Below are 17,615 nucleotides of genomic sequence, written 5' to 3' on the forward strand. Positions count from 1 at the left end.
AAATAAACTCTGTGGGATATATTATTGAATTTCTTCAATATTAAATTATTACCATAGAAATGTAAGAAAATTATAATTAATTCTTTGAAGTACACATTTTTTTTTCAACTCACAAAAGTGTATATAGTATTTTCATTTCTCAAAAATCAACGTAAAATTCATTTGACATATAATCTTATATATTTTCTACATTATAGAACTTTTAGTAGAAATAGTACATCTTATATGGATTACTAATTAACTTGTCCTTTTTTTGATTATGATGAATTTTAGCAGAACTTATTGCACTGTTGCAAACAGACGTAATGATGATGCCTACGGATCGCGTTTCCTTCTTGATAAACAGGAAAGAGTAATCAAACTTTTGAAGAAAGAAAAAGATGATCTTATTTTCCAGCTGAAGGCAGCTAAAATTAAAGCTCGAGCGAACAAAACCAACAAAATTAAGGAGAAAGTGAGTCGCCTTCTCAAGTATCAGAAGCGCTATAACAATGACATGAAAGCTATGAAATTAAATCTGGCTCAGATTCAGACTAACATTACTGGTGCTAAAGATGAATTCGCCGTTCTTAAGTACCATTTCAATAATATGAAAGCTGATGCAAGGAGAGAATCATCGTGTATGGATGTTGTGAACAGGGTTAAACAGTTAGAAAATCTCATCTCTTCAAGCACTGACAAATTTAATGGCATGATAAAGAAACATGAAGAACTGCGCCAAGAGATGATAATTTTCTTGGAGGAGAACCAGAAGTTTAAGGTCGAATCTCGAGAAATATTTGAGAAAACAGAAGACAAATTCAAGCAATATCGTGAAGAAATTGTGCAGAAAATTGAAGAATATCGGAACGAAATTTTGGACAAAATCGCAAACTTTAAAGAGCAGATTGTTGACGATATTTTTAAAAACAATGATATCAGTTCCAAAACGCAACAATTGGTTATCGACGTCAAGAACAACAATAAGGAAGAACAACCAGAGCAAATATCTAGTGATTCTGTCTTCACACACACATCGAGTTCCAAGCAGTGCAGTACAAGTTCCAAAAATCAACAATGCAACATAAACAACAATAACTCAACCAACAGCAACAATTGTAATAAAATGAAACCAACTGATACGTTGTCTTTTGATGATGTTATTGTGTCTCGAAAGCTAATGAGAAGACCAAAGGAAGAGACTTATAAATTAAACAACGAAATGGTAGCTCTTAAAGATATTTCACATAATCACGATAGTAAACCGGAGAGTCACTCAAAATTGATCACGTTGAAAGAAACAACGGTTAAAGCACGTACCGAAGAAATAGAAAAGGGTCTCACAAAATGTAAAAAACTTATCAACAAACTTAACGATTTCGAATCTGAATTTGGGAATTCAGACGGCGAAGTTGTGATGAAATTTCTGTGCGAAAAGGCCAAAACTGTCTCTCTGTACGCCTACAGTACAGATATCAAAACAGAGATTGAATCGTTACAGAAACAGATAAAGACGCTACGAAAAGTCATTACTAACGCAAAGAAAGGCAATTTACGCAAAGTCCAGAAACACTACGAAGATTTGGCGGAACTTCATCACGAGATTGAACTCAGCACACGGGAAGCCATTGACACGGAAGAAAAACTAACCCAGTACGAATCAATACTAAAACATTTGCTACAAGGGATCAACACGTTATGCGAGAGCATAGAGGGGAGCAAAGCCTCTCTAGTAAATTTATTTGGAGAACCTAGTCAAAATTCCACCGCGGATCCTTATAATATTGAAAGCGACTTAAAAGTCATGGAACAAAAGTTAGATCATTACATGAAAACGATTCGTCCACATAAATCTAGTTCCACTATAACGTATTCTACTGTTACTACTAAGGTTAGTAGTAGTAGTACTACTACTACTACACGTTGTACTAGTGTTGCTAAACCGGGGAAGACTAAGTCACACAAAACACGGTCAACCAAAACAACAAAGGAAACTGATGAGGATTATGCTTCTGATATATCAGCTATAAAATATGATAAGGATTTCCATTGGAATGTGTTCTAAACATTTAGAAATTAGTTGATTAAACTTGTCAAATTATGTTCAAAAGCTATTTTTGAGACAATTTTATTGTCAACTTTTACATGATAGTCTATTCCCGATTACAAAATATCGTTTGATTGCATATCGTGTTTACATATTAAAATTTGTACACTCACAAGGAAAATTAAGTACATCCATCAACTTTTAATGTATATAAATTTATGTTATACAAGTTTACAAAAATATATTTTTCGTCCTTTATTTAATTGTTTCGTTTTTGTTTAAATCAATCATAAAAAAGAGAATGCATCGTATGTAATCTACAGATAGAATTGTCAAACTTTTCAGAGTAAAAACAAAAATAAGCGATATGTGATATGGCTTCACATAGCGAAACGTGCAAGAAAAGGTAAAATTTGGTGAAAAATGCTAGGTTTTGCAGCCTAATCTAGGTGATTAATCTGATCCTTACCAGAATTGGCAGAGAGTTTACTTGCTTAGTAAGCCTATAAATTATTTTTCTGTTCAGATATTTGGTTTCTGAGTTATGGGCCAGGAAAGTTTGTGTTTAAAAATTGAGAGTATAGGTATATCATATACGAGGGGGTTACAAAAAATAAGAGGAATTAAACTCCTGCACATCGTGTACTTGTAGTGCGAGGTTGCGCCGCTAGAGCGCTGTGTGGGGACCTCTCCTGCGCAGTGTGACCACCTCTAGTACCTTCGTACTAGATCTAGTATCCTTTATAGTACAGGGTGTTTGAAAAAGAACTCCCTAGTTTTAAGTATAAATTTAATTCGGAAATGAATGAAAACTTACATCAATGCGTACATATCATGAAAGAGAATTCCTTCAAGTTTTGTTTAATATTGGTAGACTTCAATGTGGGCTCCATTTGTGGCCCTACCCACGTGGAGACGATATTCCACTTCTCGTCACATATCACCATTTCAGGTGTAACTGTTCCAACCGCCGCCGCGATGATTGTTTCCCGTAAATGATTGATGTCTCTGATCTTTTCACTGTACACAACATTTTTTATGTGGCTCCAAAAGAAAAAGTCTAGTGGGGTTAAGTCTGGGCTTCGTGGTGGCCAAGGTATTGGGCCAGCACTGCCTATCCACCTTCTTGGAAAGAAAGTGTCAAGAGCCGCACGCACATGGTTACTGTAATGAGGTGGGGCGTCATCTTGTTGGAAAAAAACAAGCCCCTTTTCCGCCTCAATATCGTCCATTTGGGGAAAGACGTACTCTGTCAGCATGTCATAGTAAACTTCCCCTTTTATTGTTTTTTCTACAAAAATGAAAGGACCAATCACACGATCTTCCATCAAACCGCGCCAGACATTAAGTTTGGGAGAGTCACGTTGATGCTGAATAACTTCATGTGGATGCTCTGCCCTCCAAATTCTGCAGTTATGACGATTGACTGTTCCAGTAACATGAAATGTAGCCTCATCAGAAAAGAGAATCTTTTTTTTTTTTTAAATGACATCATTATCAATTCTGTGTAGAAAGTCAGCAGCAAACTCATACCTTTCGATTTTATCAGTAGGTTTAATTTCATATAACAGTTGCAATTTGCAGGCGCGCAACTTAAGTCTTTTACGCACATCACACACAGTACCTTTAGGCACTTCTAATTGTAGACTACGTCTGGCCAATGACTTCTTCGGGCTCCGAACACAAGAAACACGGATCTGTTCAACAACATTTTCAGAAGTTCTCGGGCTACCTGGTGATTTTGGTTTTAAAACACTACCGGTTTCCTTGAAAGACTTTAGCCAATGACGGATAGTTTTTGTTGTAGGTGGTTCAACACCATACTGATGTCTAAAATTACGTTGCACTGTTATAATTGACTCAGTTTTCACAAGCCAAATAACACACTGTGCTTTCTATTGAGGAGTACACATTGTTGCTGAGTTGCTCTGCATTGCACGACTGCCTGGACTAAACTGAGGAAACAGAAAAAAAAAGCAGCACTGGTGCCGTCTCAATATCAAACAGATCTGCCAACTGCAGGGGAGGCAAACTTGGAAAGTTGATGAATCAAACACCACAAACTAGAATATTGTATGTCACTTTGTACAGATTCTAGGACACATTAAAACTAGAGAGTTCTTTTTCAAACACACTGTATTTTAGTGTTCTAGTACGTTCACCAACAAATCTAGTACTTTTCTCCTCCTTTGCTTTTCTCATAAATACATTTGGGAGAGAAAAAGGAATCTCATGAACATTTGACAATGTACGAAAATTTCAATGTTAATGGTATTGGTTGGAATCAGATCCATTTCTATTGATTTTGTGCTGTAACTTATAGTTCATTCTATTGGGGAAAATAGGAAGTACAAAAGTGTCAAGGAACGGAATTTTAAAAGTAATAAATGACCACAGTAAACAATATTACATATTTGGTGATCCGTTTAAACAGTAGCCTATTAAGGAATTAAAACTCGATTTTCTCAATAAGCTGATTTAACGATATTTCTAGTTTTTCTGCCGACATCCTCTATATTTGTCATACTTGTGTTACTTTAGCGGTTTCACAGTGAGTTCTAATACAACAATTAAGCAGAGATTCCCCCAGGAGTTTTAGTTTGGGTGTGTAAAGTCAAAATTGGGAGGTGTAAGTGTTTTGCAAGGGTTGTATCGAATTTTGACTGTAAAAAAAAAATAAGTTGAAGGTTCTTTCAAGAATGTGGGTGTCACTCCCCCACCCACAGGGAAGGGGAAGCTGCCGGAAACCTTCTAATAAGATGTTCATATCGTAAAGTGTCATAAATAGGGTCATAAACGAGAGCAGATAAAAATTTAGTACTTTTTCCCCAGATCTAGTATTTTTTCTCTGCATAGGTCAGTACGAAATATTTTTGCTGGGTGGTCACACTGCTCCTGCGTCAGTGTGCCAAATGGCATCAACCGACAACGACGCGTGTGGTTTATCTGGCAGTTCTGTGTTTGTATCTGTAGTGCGCTCGTGACACGAAAAGAAAAAAAGGATATTCTCACGAACAATGTGCGGATGTGAAGTTTCGTTTTTTATTCGGCAAGACCGCCACAGAAACTATTGTGATGATGCAAACGACGGATGGTTTGCTTCGTTTAAAAGGGAAGAAATCTGCATTGAAGATCAGCCCCGTTCCGGTCGTCCTTCAAGTGCACGAACCGAGGATGACATCGTCAAAATCCGCGGTTTTATCAGGAAAGATCGACGCCGAACAATCGATCAACTCGAAGATTTCTTTGCGTAATCCTGGAGCTCCATTCAGCGCATTTTATACGAAGATTGGAGAATATGACGAGTGGCTGCTCAAGTTTGTGCCCAGACTTCTTACCGAAGAGCAAAGGGCTCGTCGCATGGGAGCCTGTCGTGCAATGAGGGACGCAGTCACAGGCGATGCACGTACCGTATTCGCCAGATTTGACTCCTGTGGACCTTCCTTCTGTTCCGTCGAATGAAAAGGGACTTGAAAGGCAATCTTTTTGCCGATGTCTTCGAAGTCACGACGGCACTAGCAGGAGTCAGAGGCCGAATTTGCAAAGATGCTTACAACAATGGAATGAACGTTTGGACAAGTGCATTTGTTCTAATGGAGAGTGTTTTGAGGGTGATTAAAATTGTATCTTAAAACAAAAGTTGTATTTAAAAAATAAAAATAAAGTCCATGCTTTTTACCAGGAAATTCTCTCTATTTTTGGGTCCATCCATCTCACCTATTCATATCTAAGGCCTAAGTAGAACATTTGTTAAAAATTCTCATTGCCTAGTCCAACGAAGTTGGAGATTTAATGAAATATGACAAAATTAACCCACTTTTTTTTTTCCATCGTTTTAGAATTCTAATCTCACTAAAATTCTTAGTTATTCACAGCTTAATTCTAAGTAGAACTTACGAAGAAAATTTCAAGTTTCTAGGTCAAATGCTTACGGAGATCTCATGCTATGAGAGAAGGAGTGATACATATAACATTATAACTATATTTCAAACAGCTATAACTTACATTTCGGCATGTGTTTCCTGGTACGATGAGATAAGTTTCAATATTGTGGTCCCTAAGGTAGGAGTTCCTCTCTCCTCCATTGCCAGGTTCAACTTCATAATCCCCATTCAAGTAACGAAGGGTCTCCTTTGTAATATGAACACGTCTGGAAAGATAAACAAGGATGTACAATACAGTAAATCCAATCTAAATTATTTATATTAAATTCAATAATTACATCTAACCAAAACCATTCAAATTGAATGTTTGGTAGCTTTTAATTTATTGCCAGCTGACGCAAGATTATATTTACAATATCTCACCTTCCCTGTTAGGTTACTTGTTCCAACTTATAAACTACTATGCACTATACTCTTCCTGTTTTTCTTTAATTTTAGTTTTTATGTGAGAATTACCATCTTTAATGTCTTCCAGTAAGTGTAGTACATTTTATTTTTCTTCTCCATTTCTTACTCTTACCATCTACCATACCTTCTATCACATCTTTAATAATACAATTTCTTCTCAAATAATGTCTAACAAGTTTAATTTCCTCTTTCTACCTATCTCCAGGATTTTTTTCTCCTCCAACACTTACTCTTACCTTCTACCATATCTTCTATCACATCTCTAATAACATAACTTATTCCCAAATAATGTCCTAACTAGTTTTTTCCTCTTTCTAACTATCTCCAGCAATGTTCTTCTCTTCTCCAACATTTACTCTTACTTTCTACCATACCTTCTATCGCATCCTTAATAGTACAATTTCTTCTCAAATAATGTCCGAACAAGTTTTTTCCTCTTTCTAGTTATCTTCAGCATTGTTCTTCTCTCCTTCAGCATTTACTATTACCTTTTACCATACCTTTCTATCACATCCTTAATAACACAATTCATTTCCAAATAATGTCCTAACAAATTTCTTTTCCTCTTTCTAACTATCTCTAGCATTGTTTTTCTCTCCTCATGCATTTCTTCTTACCTTCTACCACGCCCTCTATTACATCGTAAATAACACAATTTCTTCTCAAATGATGTCCTAACAAGTTTCTTTTCATCTTTCTAGCTATCTGCAGCATTCTACTCCCCTACAACACTAACTCTTACCTTCTACCATGCCTTATATCACATTCCTAATAACATAATTTCTTCCCAAATAATATCCTAACTAGTTTCTTTTCCTCTTTATAACTATCTCCAGTATTGTTCTTCTCTTTTACAACACTTACTCTTACTTTCTACTATGTTTCCTATCATATCATTATTATGATTTTCTTCTCTAATAGTGCCTTTGTCAGTTTCTTTTCTTCTTTCTAACTATCTCGGGTATTGTTTACGTCTCCTCCTACTCTTATTCTCACCTTCTATCCCATCACCAATATCGTATTTCTTGTATAATAATGTCCGCATCACTTTCTTTTTATCCTTTTAACTATCTCTCATACTATTCTTCTCTCTTCCAACATTTATTCTTATCTTCTACCATATCTTAAATCACGTTTCTTAATAACACAATTTTTTCCTAATGACCTAACCATTTTCGTTTCATCTTTTTCTTTATTTCTAGTGGTGCTATTCTTTTCATAATTTTTGCTAACACTTTCTCGTTTGATTTTCCTTTTATACATCTAATTATCTCACTTCTTTGAACGCTTCCAGTCGTTTCATGTTTCTACTTCATATAATACTTCAAACAAAACGTTTTTAGAGTTTCTTTTTTGCAATGTTACCCACAAAGTGTCCTTTGTTTTCTCTTTAAATGCTTAATTTGATATTTCTTTACTTGTTTGAATTTTTATTCCATTTCCAGTTTTTACTACAAATGTTACTTCGTACAGTACTCAAAACAAGACATGTGTTTTGCTGTATTCCCTCTAATTTCGACATTTGACTCAGTTCCCTTCGTTTCAATCACTATAATTTCGTATTTTTAAGTTTAGTTTCACTCCACACTCTTCGAAATGTTTTCTGAAATTTTCCACTATTCTATGAATATTCTTTTTACATTTTGCTCTACTATTTACGCAATTTGAATATATATAACATTTTGATACACGACATAAGGTCATTAGGTCATCATCATCATCATCATAGGTATTCTGCCATTGATAGCAGGTCACTTGCTGCAACTCACAGTGAGAAGGTTCCATGCTTCACGATTTTCCGCTAACCTCTCGGTACGATTTCTCTGTTTTGACAGTAGTCTCCTTCGTTCCCTCCCTCTCTTTCCTGCCACCATACTCTTTAGCACGTTCCTCATGATACAGTTCTTCCTTAGATAATGTTCCAACCAGTTCCTCTTCTTAATAATATCTAAAAATGTTCTTTTCACCCCCACCATTTCTAACTCCCTCTCATTCGTTTTCCACTCGACCCAGCTATTTTTTTTGTTCATTCTCCTCCACATCCACATCCGAAAGCTTACATTTGTTTTTAATCTCTTTTGCGTAATGTCCATATTTCTGACCCATACAGCACAATACTCTACACAGGGCAATTTTAATCCATAGAATTCTCCGTGGTCACTTATACAGCCGTTTGCAGTTGTAATATGTTTCGACAGGTTAGAACACTTGCTTGATTGGATTGTAGGCTGTTTGTTGATTAGGCAGAAAGTATTATATTAAAGTGCATGTCTCGTATCTGAATGTTATAATAATCACTCATTGTTTATATTGGATTATATAGTGTGAAGTAGTGGTGAATCTAGCATGCTGCCGGGACCCCCAGTTTTTGAATGACAAAAATAATTTAAGCTATTATTTATATATTTTTGAAAATGTATAGTAAACTCATGATACACCTATCATAGTCTGGGATCTGGTTGTCCTCACCCCCGCCAGTTTTTACCTTGTACATCTGCCTGTGGTCTGATGTTAAATAAAATGTATCTTGTAATTATTGACATTTACGTGTAATTTATAGAGCAAATAGCTTTGAATATAGAATATATATTAGTAGGATTTAGCTTAGGGCTCAAATAATTGAATGAAACAATCTTAATTTTACTCAGAATGTGGTAATAAAAAAAATAACTGCTACTCCTAAGTAGTAAACCACTCTACGCCCTTGGTGGAAATATTTCAACTGCCTAGAAAGGGAAGAATTACTCAATAGAGAGAGAAACCAGTGTACTGATAGGTGAAATTTTCCTGACTCATCCTCCCGACAAATAAATCTCTGAAATTAATTACATGTATGCATCATGCTATTCCCTTTTGTGTATTTATATACGTAATTAATTAACAGCTATTTAATTGAGTGATAGCAAAACCGAGAAGTCTATAGCGTAAAATTATCGCGTGCAGATATTTTCAACTGCTATTATATACATTTTCCCAAAAGGATTACCCGTTTTAATAATACAAACACGCAATGAATATACCAGTAATAATTGTGTAAATACGAAGGATAAGAGAGAAGAAAAGATAGACTACTACACAATTTGTTCAGTAACAAGGGCTTTTGTTTTCACAGAAAAGAGGCTGCAGGGAATTAAGATAGTAAGAACATTTCTGAAGCTTGCTCCTTTCGATAACATCTTTTATCTCGAGAACAATGAAAGATGGAAAAAAAATATTAACAAAACACTTTCTTCTTGCATTCTAATCTAATTCTACTTCATTCTATTGTTAAAATCTTTTTATAAGTTAGAAACATTCTCTTCGTTCATGTTGCATTATTTTAACAAATTTCTTTATACAGGGTGATTTTTTTTTAAATTACGGATCTCATTTGGGTCTAGGATTTCTAACTGAAGTTTGATTTTCATGTGGTTTGTGGCAAATGATCAAGGAAAAATGGGAGATTTATGGGACTATATTTACTGGGCTTTAAATTCACTTGGGGTTATATCGGCCACGCCTCAAGAAAAACATATTGGCCAGCGCACCTTACAATTGGAATGAGGTGCGGTGCGGTGTGGAGATTTCAGTTTTATTCGTTAGATGGCAACGTCGAAAGGTTAATAAGAAACAGGAAACTGGGCTTTTGCAATGGGAATTGTACTGTACATTTCAGTGCTACTGTGTGAGTATGATCAGGACACAGTAAGAATAGTGTACTCTTTAGAGCAACATGGATTTATCATTAAAAGTTTTTGGAGAACGGAATCTGTTGTTGCTACGCAAAGGGCATTTAGAAACAACTTCGCTTCACGTTCTGCCCCAGAGAGGAACAAGGTCGTTAGTGAATAATTTGGAAGAAACAGGATCGCTAGGGAAACATCGGACCCTGCAGGCGGGTGTTGTGGAATTGAGTTGATTTTGAGTTTAACGTCCCGTTCAGCAGCGAGGCTATATGAGACGTGGACCTACTGATTAACGTGGAATTCGAACCACATGAGCTCCCGCCGGGGATCAAACCCGGGTCTCCCAGGGTGTTGTGGGAGATGTCAGTTATCGACTTCTTAGGTCGCCCAAGAAATCTCTCCGTCGTTTCGCAAGAAACCGGCTATAGTTTTTCACCATGTAATTTATAGGTGTCACCACTGTCGCTTAATTTGTATTCTCTAATTTCGCTTAAAAAATCCAAATCCACATTCCAATTGTAAGGTACACAGGCGAATATTTGGTGTTTTTCTTGAGGCGTGGCTGATATTGTGCCTCATGAATTTAAACTAGTAAACATAGTCCCATAAATCTTCCACCCTGCATTAATCATTTGCCACAAACTGCATGAAAATCGGACTTGAGTTAGAAATTCTAGACCCAAAGGAAATCCATGAGTTTAAAAAATCACTTATATCACGCCTGTCTGTGTGTTCGTTCGCCCGGAAGACCCAAAAAAAAAAAAAAAAAAAATCTCAAGAACATTGTGATGCATCACCATAAATTTTGACCAGATTGTACAGTGTCAAAAGGTAGGAACCAAGTTCGACGATAGACGTGATGTTCAAACCGGAAGTGGTAGAAACCGATCATTTCCGGTTTTAATGTGGATCAAAAAAATGATATTAGATAACGAGAATTGATATCCTTCAATTCTGTGTCCTTAGAATACATTTCATCTCCATCCTTAACTCTTCACTAAAACCGAAAATGATAGAAGTTCATTTCAACTTCAAAATTTTTCTACATAGAGCAAAAATGATAAGTTAATAGCAAGAAGTGGCTCTTTGCAATCGATTTATCGTTATAGAAGTAAAAGTCCATATAGTTGTCATTCAAGTCCGATGTAAATATACGGCATCCGATTAATCATAAAAGGAAATGAAAGAGTAGTTGATCAAAATTTAAACTGCTATGGACTATAAGGAGCGGAGCTAGGGATGAGAAAACTTTGAATAACTCTGAATAAATGACGGTTGCCGAAATGAAATGTCGTAATGGCGGTGAAAGTAAATATCTTGCAAAAATTGAAAATAAACAAACCAATTTTTTATTATCTACAACGAAATTAACTATTTTATTTATCTAGAACGAAATTATCATATGCATACTACAATATTATCGTTCAATTTCCATGCTTGACTGTGGTAAAAATGAAGGAAACAAAAACAGTCAGACCTGAAGGGAATTCGTAAGAATCAAGAGTCATATTTTTCGGACTTAGTCTCTGGAAAGCAGCCCCACTTTTTGTGACCACAGCTGTACAAACAAATATTGGATGTATATTTTGGTGACTTTCTAGCCTCCAATGATATATCTTATAACCCTATTTTTAGGTAGAGTCCTACCGTCGATAGAAATAGTGTAGATTCTATCTCAATCCCTGCACCAATTTCTAAACTTATAACAGCGTATCCCGACTTTTAAATTTCTCTCTCTCTCTCTCTCTCGGATCTGCCACTCGAATGTAACCCAGTGGGACCACGGTGGCTCACTGGTAGAGCATTGACATCTTGTGCGTGGGGCCCCTGGTTCGATTGCAGTTTGCGCCAAATGAATTTTGTGGTGAACAAGCACCATGTGCGTGGGTTTCCTCTGGGTTCTCCTGTTTCCTTCCACTTTCCTCATTCCACCGTTTCATTCGTTTCTTATCATCAACGTCTCCTTTAGCCTACCCGGTATACCCGCGGGACGTAATACTCAAAGATTTCATTTCATTTTATTTCGAATGTAGTCCCGAAAAAAATCACATCACTGCATAAATATTTAACCAGTTACAATGAAATTTTTAACAGAATGTACTGTATTACATAAGAAAGGTGAGAAGGTAACACTGTAGCTATTGAGCAAATGTGGGAATAGATAAGTTCCACACTGAGAAGAAAAATTGTAGGTGGCGTACTTAAAAAGATAGGTTATATGTGTAATTCCTGTAGTATTTGGACTTAACGTACAGCAGACGCATAACTGAAAACGCAGGTTTTATAATACTTTCTGTATAAATGTTTCATCTATGCGTACTTTCCGTATGAAACAATGTAGGCGATCAGGATCTCACATACAAATGGACGTATATAACATATAGCTGACGAAGGTAACATAAGTATATGCATGTGATATACGGGAAACTGTTAGATGTCAGACATCCTGCAACGGCATGATGTAACATCTAAGGGCAGTGCCTATGTAGCATACGGATAACGTATGCTCCGTACTGATTTCTATAGTAATCAAGAGGATACTGTATATTTGTACAATATACTGCTGTCCGGAGAACGGATTTCTCTCTGTGCACGAGTCGTTGTGGTTGTCGCGCTCGTCATTTCAGCGAAGTGCGACAAAAGGCATGAGGAGTGGGCAGTTTGCTTGTTTTCACATCGTAGTGAAGATGCATCATATATTTGAAGAATCCGTGTTTATTATAGAACTATATTGGATTAGTGGTTCCCTTAAGGCAAGTCGGAGAATGTTTCTGGAACACTTTGGTATGGTCGACATCCACTGTCTAAGTGCTGCATAAATCATGATAGGCAGTGACGTATTTACGATTTTGTTTCGGGGAGGAAGTGCTTAAGCCCGGAAGCCCACCTCGTAAATACGCCACTGATGATAAGTATTCTGACCTTGTTGGCAGGTCACTTGTGCAACTGAGAAGCTTCCATGCTTCATTGTCTTCCGCTGACCTCTTCGTCTTTACGTACGACTTTTCTGTTTCGATATCGTCCATTAATTGTAGTCTCCTTCGCCCTCTCCCCCTCTTTCCTGCCATCACACCCTCTAGCACCTCCCTACCCTCTATCCTCTTGTTGCATACAAAGATTAGTGAAAGCTGCAATGTTGAGTTCAAAAGTGTTTAGAAAAGGAGAGAGAACGTTTCCAGCATTTCTTGTAATTTCATTTCATTTCTCTGTGATATAGGTATGTCATATACAAATTTGGTTTCAATTGCTCCCCATTTACCGTCTTTATACAACAATCTGTGGGGCTACCTTTAAGAGGAACACCCTGTATATAAAATTAGACCTACCTATATATTTGATGACAAAGAAAAGAAATACTACAACTTTATTTAATAGATAAAAGTGGGCAAAAAACTGCTAATATAATCTTAGTAACTACCGAAAGAGTTATTACTTACCCTGGTATCCCTCCACTTTCCATGTAATTGGCCAGCGTGACGTCATTCGACCAAACATCAAACTGCCATTTACGTAATCCTAAAACTCCACAATGGACTCTTCCTGTGTGGATGCCTACCCGCATGTTGACGTTCACTCCCATTACCTCTCGAACAAGCCTACGACAAAAAGCACAAAATGAAAATAGCTGTCCTTCGATAGAGAGAGAGAGAGAGAGAGAGAGAGAGAGAAAGAAAGCATATAACCATGTGATAAAAATAACGTCATAAATGATAGATTATTACCAGGTTTTGTGAATGACTGTTAAAATTACCATAATTTCAAATACATTTTTAATGACTCGTTAAGAAAAATGATATAGAAAAAACAGCAGTGAATGCTCCAAGAACATTGCCAGAACGAACTTAAAAAGAATGGAGAGATGGAGCGGGAAGGATGACTGTGAATGTTCTTAAATGGAAAAGTAAATCTTTTTATCACCTTCTTCTGTTTGTCGGAAAAAAAATCGCAAAATATCATCTCTCTATGACCTGCGGCTCCTCAAATCTTCCGAACTTTTTTGCCCAATATCTGAGGACGGTGGCCACCGATTACTATTTGCTACCAAAATGTTCACCATACTTTTAGGTACTGATCAACACCAATATGATCTCTCTATGACTTACGGTTTCCGAGATACGGTTCCTTAAATCTCCAGAGATCGGAGCTATTTTTTTGGTCAATATCTAGGAAACGTAAGCCATAGAGAGATGATATTGGTGTTAATCATTATCTAAGAGGATGGTAAACGTTTTGGTACCGATGTTAACTGGTGGCTACTGGGCAACTGGACAGTGGCCAAACCAGTCGCCAGTTGGACAGTGAACACCGCTTACTATTTGGTACCAAAATATTCACTATTCTGTTAGGTATTGACCAAGATCAATATCATCTCTCTGTCACTTATGGTTTCCGAGATATGGGTCCTTAAATCTCCGGAAATCGGCCATTTTTTGGCCAATATCTCGGGAACGGTAAGAGTGACGCGAAAAGTTCCATCACTCCTTTCAGATATTTTTTGATGCTCTATCGAATGGAGGGCTCAAAATTGGAAGAGTCGCAAATGACAGACAGATAGACACACAGACATAGAGAATTCAGCAACAAAGTCAGTTGGAAATCATTTTTTAATGTTGCTATCCTAGAAACTTAGCATCTAGGATATTTTACAGTGCTTCATTACTATCGTCATTGCTGTAGAACATAATGAGATGACAAGGTAGCAAGCTTTCGGAATCTTAACATGAGGTTAATGTTACATGGTGCTTTTCCTTGATTTCATAGTGATATGTACAACATGGATATTTTCTTATGGTGATGTGGCTCAGTGGTAGTGTGTTCTGGTGTGAGGTCTCTGGTTTACGCTTGCAATAGAGCGTTCATTCAAAGAATGTCAAGGTTTGCTTAGTATTAGTTGGTGAATTTTGAAACAAACATGGCTAACATTGAATTTTTTTATTTACTCAATAGGAAACAAGGATAAATTTATATCAGGTTTGACCGTCATTCCTGTTTCCCATCACCTTACATCGGATCACTCCTACCACTATAGTGGAGTCAGCAAGAGAAGGTCTCTGACAGCTCGCAGAGCTGTTACCACTACTCACGTGTCAAAGTTTTTTTTCGGTGCATCTATAATGGCAATTCAATTAATGGTGTAAGACAGAGTGACCGTGGTTGGTACTAAAGTAGGGGCTGCATTGTCCGTCCACATGTAGTAAGAAACGTCAAAGACCATCTCTTGTTGGCCCTGTTATAGCCAGCGTACGTATCTAGAAAAATGTAAGATAAAAGTAGAATGAATGTACCTCTGGATCAGCTATAACGATGTTGTGAAAATCCAGGGTTAGTTTGATGTTTTAAGCTGACGTAAAGTCTGCATTATGATTAAATAGTGATTTAGGCTTGGAGTGCATTCTTTTAAATATGATTATTACATTTAAGCCTTGAATATCATTTATAGCGTAAAACGCTGTTCCATGTAGGTTGTAGATAGAGCAAGGTAATAAAATGAGTGTCCGGAATCGACTCCCACTACCGGCTTTTATTACAAAATTCACTAAATAACAGTATTTACAGAAACACTTCAAAGTTATTTTATTCTAGATTATTATGTCAGAAATTAGGTAGTTCTTGACCGTGAGGCTGAGGACAGGATCTCCACAGAACCCCGTGGCAGGCTAAGCAGAGTGGCGAAGGAATCTCGTGGCAAGTAGTGAAGAAGTTAGTAGTCACAGAGACCCGAAGCAGGCTAACGATTCCCAACAGAGTCCCGTAGCAGGCTAAGCCAGGAATAAAGGAATAGCCAAGAGTCCCGTGGCAGACTTGAGACTTCGGGTTAGGTTACTGCTAATGTTCTGTGGCAAACAGTAGGAGGGACACCAGTGAACTGGTGCAGAAATGCCGGCTGCGTCCCACTATATAGGCGTTCTGGTGGCGGCGGCGCTGCTGCTCCCATGTCATCATGTGCTTCGTAGGAGGAGCCACAGATCCGTCGTCTGCTGGTGTTAGTAAATCCACGTGGTGCGTGTATCCTGACGTAAAACCATGAGGTGGTGTTCGTAAACACAAGTGTAACGTATTGTTTATATACAATATCACGTGGGATATTATAATATGGTATACTAGAGTTGCTGCAGGTTTGAAATACATTTAAAAATCGAGAACTTCGATACTTGGAATATGTCAGATATAGTCTTGCAGACCAATTCGGAGACTTATCACAAGTGCTAACTCTGCCTTGCAAAGTTGGGTCAAATATATTTTCGGTCTATTATAGTGTTACGATATACTGTGTATAGTAAAATCAAATTCCTTACGACCCTTAACATATAGTAATTCAGTAAAGTAAAATCGAATAGATCTACTTTCACTTTCGATTGGTTTGTTCGCTGGATTAGAATTTAAGGTCCCTCTCAGCACTGAGGATACATAAGACGTGGATCTACAGCTCAACGTGGGATCCAGACCACATAAGCCCCCATTAGGAATCGAACCTGGGTCTCCCGCGTCTAAAGTGCGTACGCTGACTAAGTGGCCATGATTGAGCTATAATACCTTTAACATTGTCATTCGAGACAAACTTTTTTCTCTTTCTGTAGAAATAATGATTAGTTTGCAAAATAAAACGCAGATTTAAAACATTTGTTGTTAAGATTAGGAAAATTTAATTTTACAATAGACTACAACGCTTCATACGAAACACTTTATTAGTAATTTTTTTTAACTGTTGAAACTTTGCATGGGCTTAAGCCATCTCTAAAAAAGAAACTCACCAGTGGCGGACCTAGAAGGTAAAAAATGCAGGGTGGAGGGCAGCCAGAACTCAGACTATGATAGATATATATAATGATGAGTTCACGCAAATCATTTTCATTTGAAATCAATTAACGCACTTCGTTAACAGGAACTAGGAACAAGATATGAATCATTCCTTTTACCAGTTACACTTCGACATGAAATACAAATTAGCAATTAATAAGTTGTAGACATTGGCAGGTACGAATTGCGCTGTGTATGGCAAAAAAAAAATGTAATTAACATTCAAGTTAGAAGTTGTCGAAGTAAATAATTACACAATACACAACTTATGGCTATTAATGTTATCCCAGAAGTGTCCCATAAAGAATAAAATGCAACTCTTATTATAAACTTTCGAAAATATATAAATAATATCTTCACCTATTTTTGTCAATCAAAAGAACTGGGGGTCTAGTCTCCCCTGGCTCCGGGTTAGATCCGCCACTGAGAGAAAATAGAGAAACTATTTGCGTTGTACGAACAAAAATAAGAAAAAAGAAAAATGCTAATAGGTGTTTAGCAATTAAAGTAAAAAAGTACTAACAAACCGAATGAATTTTACAGACATATAAATAGAAAAAAAAAAGTGTGCTGATGGAAGAAAAAAATATTGAATTCTAAATATAGAATAGAAGAGAATCTGGGCGACGCATACATACGCAATAGCGTCGATCATATCAAGTCCCATCTCGACGCAGCAGTGGGCGTGATCAGGGCGAGGCTCCGGGAGTCGCGAGACACATTGTAGCAATCTCAAGGAGGCTTGATCCGTAGGCAGTGGTGCTCCAGATGCTA

The 17,615-nt window shown here is 37.0% G+C and overlaps 1 protein-coding gene across 1 annotated transcript in view; it reads right to left on the bottom strand.

The window, feature by feature from the left end:
- The window catches only part of LOC145668954 (adenylate cyclase type 5), a gene marked incomplete in the record, with an annotated part of 459,372 nt that overhangs the window by 85,351 nt on the left and 356,406 nt on the right, over positions 1 to 17,615 (bottom strand). Inside the window, 3 exon segments of the mRNA XM_081737245.1 lie at positions 6,032 to 6,176; positions 13,481 to 13,639; positions 17,480 to 17,552. Of these exon segments, the coding sequence (XP_081593371.1) occupies positions 6,032 to 6,176; positions 13,481 to 13,639; positions 17,480 to 17,552 (377 nt within the window).

Source organism: Thermobia domestica, chromosome 13 (genome assembly GCF_964235325.1).
Source record: "Thermobia domestica chromosome 13, izTheDome1.hap1.1, whole genome shotgun sequence".
Classification (NCBI taxonomy): Eukaryota; Metazoa; Arthropoda; class Insecta; order Zygentoma; family Lepismatidae; genus Thermobia; species Thermobia domestica.